Genomic DNA, 3,886 nt, shown 5'->3' on the forward strand with positions numbered 1-3,886 from the left:
TTTGTGTAGAAATTCCACTGTCTATTGACCACCAAGACATACTAGATAGGTGAAACCACCCACCACATAGCTTGGAGTAGGTAGTCACAGCGGTCAAATGACCGGCTCTCAGCGCGTCAAAGAGGCACCACACTTGTAGCGTTAAGAGACTTTACAGAAAGTCACTTATAACATTCGGATGACAACTGTGGCTATGGAGGCTCAGGAGGACTAAAACCGTGCATGGTTTCGTTCAGATAATTAAATGTTTTCTTTCTTGCAATGATTGGGTTTTCCCCTTGGAGGCTGATGAAGTGGTAGCACCCAAGTTTATACACCTTACAGATGATTTCATAGAGTGAAGGCATTGACACAGGTTAACCTGGGTGGGAGGCACTGTCCGTGCAACTGAGAGAGTGCTGCTGAGAGAAAAGGGAAAAGGGAGGGAAAGGGAGAGAGAGAGAGAGAGAGACCAAGTTAGTGAGAGAGGAAGAGATAGATACCGAATGGCCTCAGTTTAAATTTTCTCAAATCAAATTTAGATATTTTATCCTAAATGTAAACTACAAACCAAAACATGGAGTATGTGTTCATGCGGATAATAATCTGAAACCTGCAGAAGATCAGTTTGTCTGTAATCGAATTAACACATTTCCCAGCACATCAGTAATCTAATAATCAGAAAACGCTGTTTACACCAGTTACTGAATAATCTGATTTCTGTATAGGTTTATAAGATTATCAGCACTAAATTACTCCTATTGTCTGACAACAGTCAGTGATCTGCACCGTAAATATTACACACTGTTTTGTTCTCACTAATACAGCTCCCTTCCTTCACTCTCTCTCTCTCTCTCTCTCTCTCTCTCTCTCTCTCTCTCTCTCTCTCTCTCTGTAATTGAGGTTGAGGGAAGGAGGGGGAAGTACAGACATCAGGATAGAAATAAAATCACAGATGAGCTCCTGTATGAGAAGAAATCGACCCAGGACCACATTGATATATCGATAGAAAAAGCTACACACTCCAGATACATGTGGAGATCTTGATATGAACCTTCAGAAAGCTTCAGTGTCCTCCTTTTTCTGTCTCTTTCTGTAGGGGGATTTCTGCTTGTGAGAGATTAGAAGTTGACCCCAGCAGAGGCTCCACAGTGGTCCTGTCCAACATAGTTCCCAGAGAAAACTACATTACCCATGGTCCCCTGCAGTTCTCCCACGGAGCTCTAGAGAAACCTGTGTCCAAGGGTTTTGTGGATGACCCAGAAGTGCCTCCACTCATCTGAGAAATTGAAGAGTGTGCCTGCACACGCTTAAGAAATTTATGAGCATGCATAAAGAGATGGATAGATAGATAGAGAATGAGAGAGAGAGAGAGAGAGAGAGATACAGAGAGAGAGAGAGAGAGAGAGAGAGAGAGAGAGAGAGAGAGAGAGAGAGAGAAAGAGATACACAGAGAGAGAGGATGGAATTTCCCATGTACAGCTTTGCATATTAGGGATATATTACATGTACAAATATTTTATGTTTACGTGGCTGTATACAAGCAATTCACACAACAATGTTCCAATACCTGGTGTAAAGCCATCGTACAAGATTACAAGAATATTTCTCCTGTTTGTGTGTGTATGTTTGTGTCTGTGTGTGTGTGTGTGTGTGTGTGTGTCTGTGTGTGTGTGTGTGTGTGTGTGTCTGTGTGTGTGTGTGTGTGTGTGTGTGTGTGTAAGAGATAATGGATGCAAGTGACTCTTGTTTCCCCTGACTCAGATGATGAGGCAGTTTTATCATCACATCCATCTTCTTTACACACACACACACACACACACACTGATTCATAGAAGGATTACACACACACACACACACACACCTAGTCTGATTCACTCAGCTCTTATATCACACAAACACTATGTGTCTCTTTGCCTCCTGTTACATACTTAAGCCACTTAAGCCATTTAAAGTCGTATTAGAAGATGTTTTTGCATTTTCTGCTTCTTTAGTTCCACGTTAATTCCATTCAGTGATGTTAAGGTGTGGGCTCTAAGTCCATTGTCCTGAGAGACAACAGCGTTCTCTGTAGCTAATTTTTAAATTTCTTCTTTTGTGTCAGTTTCTTTTTTGTAGTGGGCTTCTCTTCAGCGGCTTCTTTCAGACACATTAGGTCTGTCCCAAATCCCAGTGAGCTCCCTAAGTAGGCAGTGACTCTGTAGGCAGTTGTTTATGTCGGCAGTGCTCTTGCGTTTCAGTGCCATGGATTCCAGTCTTCGCATTTTTATTACAATTTTAATTGTTTTTGCTCTGGGAGAAGAGTGAAATAAACAGGAGTTGTGTTGACAACCATAGGATTTCCTTCACGGCCGAGGAACAGTTTGATGTCTTCTTAAATTCGGCCAGATTAAGGTAACTCAATAGGCAGTGTATTTAAGGTGTCTAAAAAAAACGGGACAGCCTACGTGTCTGGAGCGGGCACACAATGGCATAATATGCTCTGTGTGTCGACAGCTTCCCATGATTTGGGACAGACCTGTAGCGTTATGTTTTATAAAAATACAGACTGGTTTTCATTTTTAAATGTGGAATGAGAGGCTACTGCTTCATCTGTACTTTGAATAAATTAACAACTGAAAAATAGTCTTCATTATTGCGTTGTCGTTTAAACTCTGGCCAAACTCCAGAGGCCTTGAGGATGGGGGTATTTTTAACCAAATTGCTGGTAGCCATTGCATCTGTTTTCAAACTTCTAACACAATCACCGGACAGATGAGTACTCTCGGAGGAAAAGGCTAATGGCTTTTCTCCACAGGGCAGTGTGGTATGACTCCTGCCAAGAGACCTGTACAGTATCAGAGCACTGGAGCTGAGACCGTTATCCTTTCTGTTGGGGTGCCAAGTGTGCGGAACTGGAATGTATGGGTGGAGCTAGAAGCCTGTGCCAATCACTGATTGGTTAAATGCAGTTGCTCCAGAAACGTCATGCAGTCACTTTCACTCTCTCTCTCTCTCTCTGCAGGTAACACAGTGTGTTGCACTAAATGAACCTTGCTTTTTTTTGTCGTGACTGGATCTGCTCTGTGAGTCAGCTGACATCATACTAGTGACATCACACCAATGACATCACACTGCCGAACTCTCTACGTCTCCGTAAACAATTCTCCATAAACGCTAGATGTCGTGAATTGTCCTGAAATTGTGTGCTGGACACACACACACACATAAACACACTTTCTGAAATAAAGCTCTGTGTTTATAAACTCACCCAGTATCATCGTTTCTCTCATTGCTGAGTGGCTAGAGTTTCACTGCTGTATTTGCGTGTTTCTCCTGCAGCAGTGTGTTATTACACGGCCTACTTCCCTTATTCTCTCGCCATCCCTGTTCATGTCGTCTCATCCTCCTTCTCTCCTCTCTTTCTTTCTCTCACTCTCCCTCTTCTGTGTGTGTGTGTGTGTGTGTGCCTGTAGGGAATTGTAGAGAATCTACTGCCCTCACAGACTGAGTGGCTACAGAGAGAGAGAGAGAGAGAGATGGAGTGTGAGAGATGGGAAAGACAGAGACTGTTTCATGAGGAAAGACAGAACAATGAAGTAGAGAGACAGCTGCACAAAGTGTGTGTGTGTGTGTTCAGACAGAGAGAGAGAGAGAGAGAGAGAGAGAAATGCAAAAGGAGGAGCGAGAAGAGAGGAAGGTTTAATCAATATTTGATGAGATATACAGATTGCGGTTCTGTAACATGTCTTTTGTTCCACACCTCACACATCAAAGCAGGAATATTCTGGGAAATAAACTCTCAGCCGTGCACACACACACACACACACACACATTTACAAAGGGAAACACACACTAAATAACATCATGTGAAGATGCCCATTCTTACAACAAATTAATTCAAAAGATGCAATCTGATAGAGTGTGT

At 42.6% G+C, this 3,886-nt stretch overlaps 1 protein-coding gene across 1 annotated transcript in view; it reads left to right on the forward strand.

Annotated features, from left to right (window-relative positions):
* LOC136675995 (dynein axonemal assembly factor 11-like) overlaps positions 1–1,348 on the forward strand; it is a 16,650-nt gene extending 15,302 nt beyond the window's left edge. Inside the window, exon 12 of the mRNA XM_066652837.1 lies at positions 1,079–1,348. Coding sequence (XP_066508934.1) covers positions 1,079–1,262 — 184 coding nt within the window. The 3' untranslated portion in view covers positions 1,263–1,348. The remainder of the gene's footprint in view (positions 1–1,078) is intronic.
* The last annotated feature ends 2,538 nt before the right edge of the window (positions 1,349–3,886 follow it).

Source organism: Hoplias malabaricus, chromosome X1 (genome assembly GCF_029633855.1).
Source record: "Hoplias malabaricus isolate fHopMal1 chromosome X1, fHopMal1.hap1, whole genome shotgun sequence".
NCBI classification, from domain to species: domain Eukaryota; kingdom Metazoa; phylum Chordata; class Actinopteri; order Characiformes; family Erythrinidae; genus Hoplias; species Hoplias malabaricus.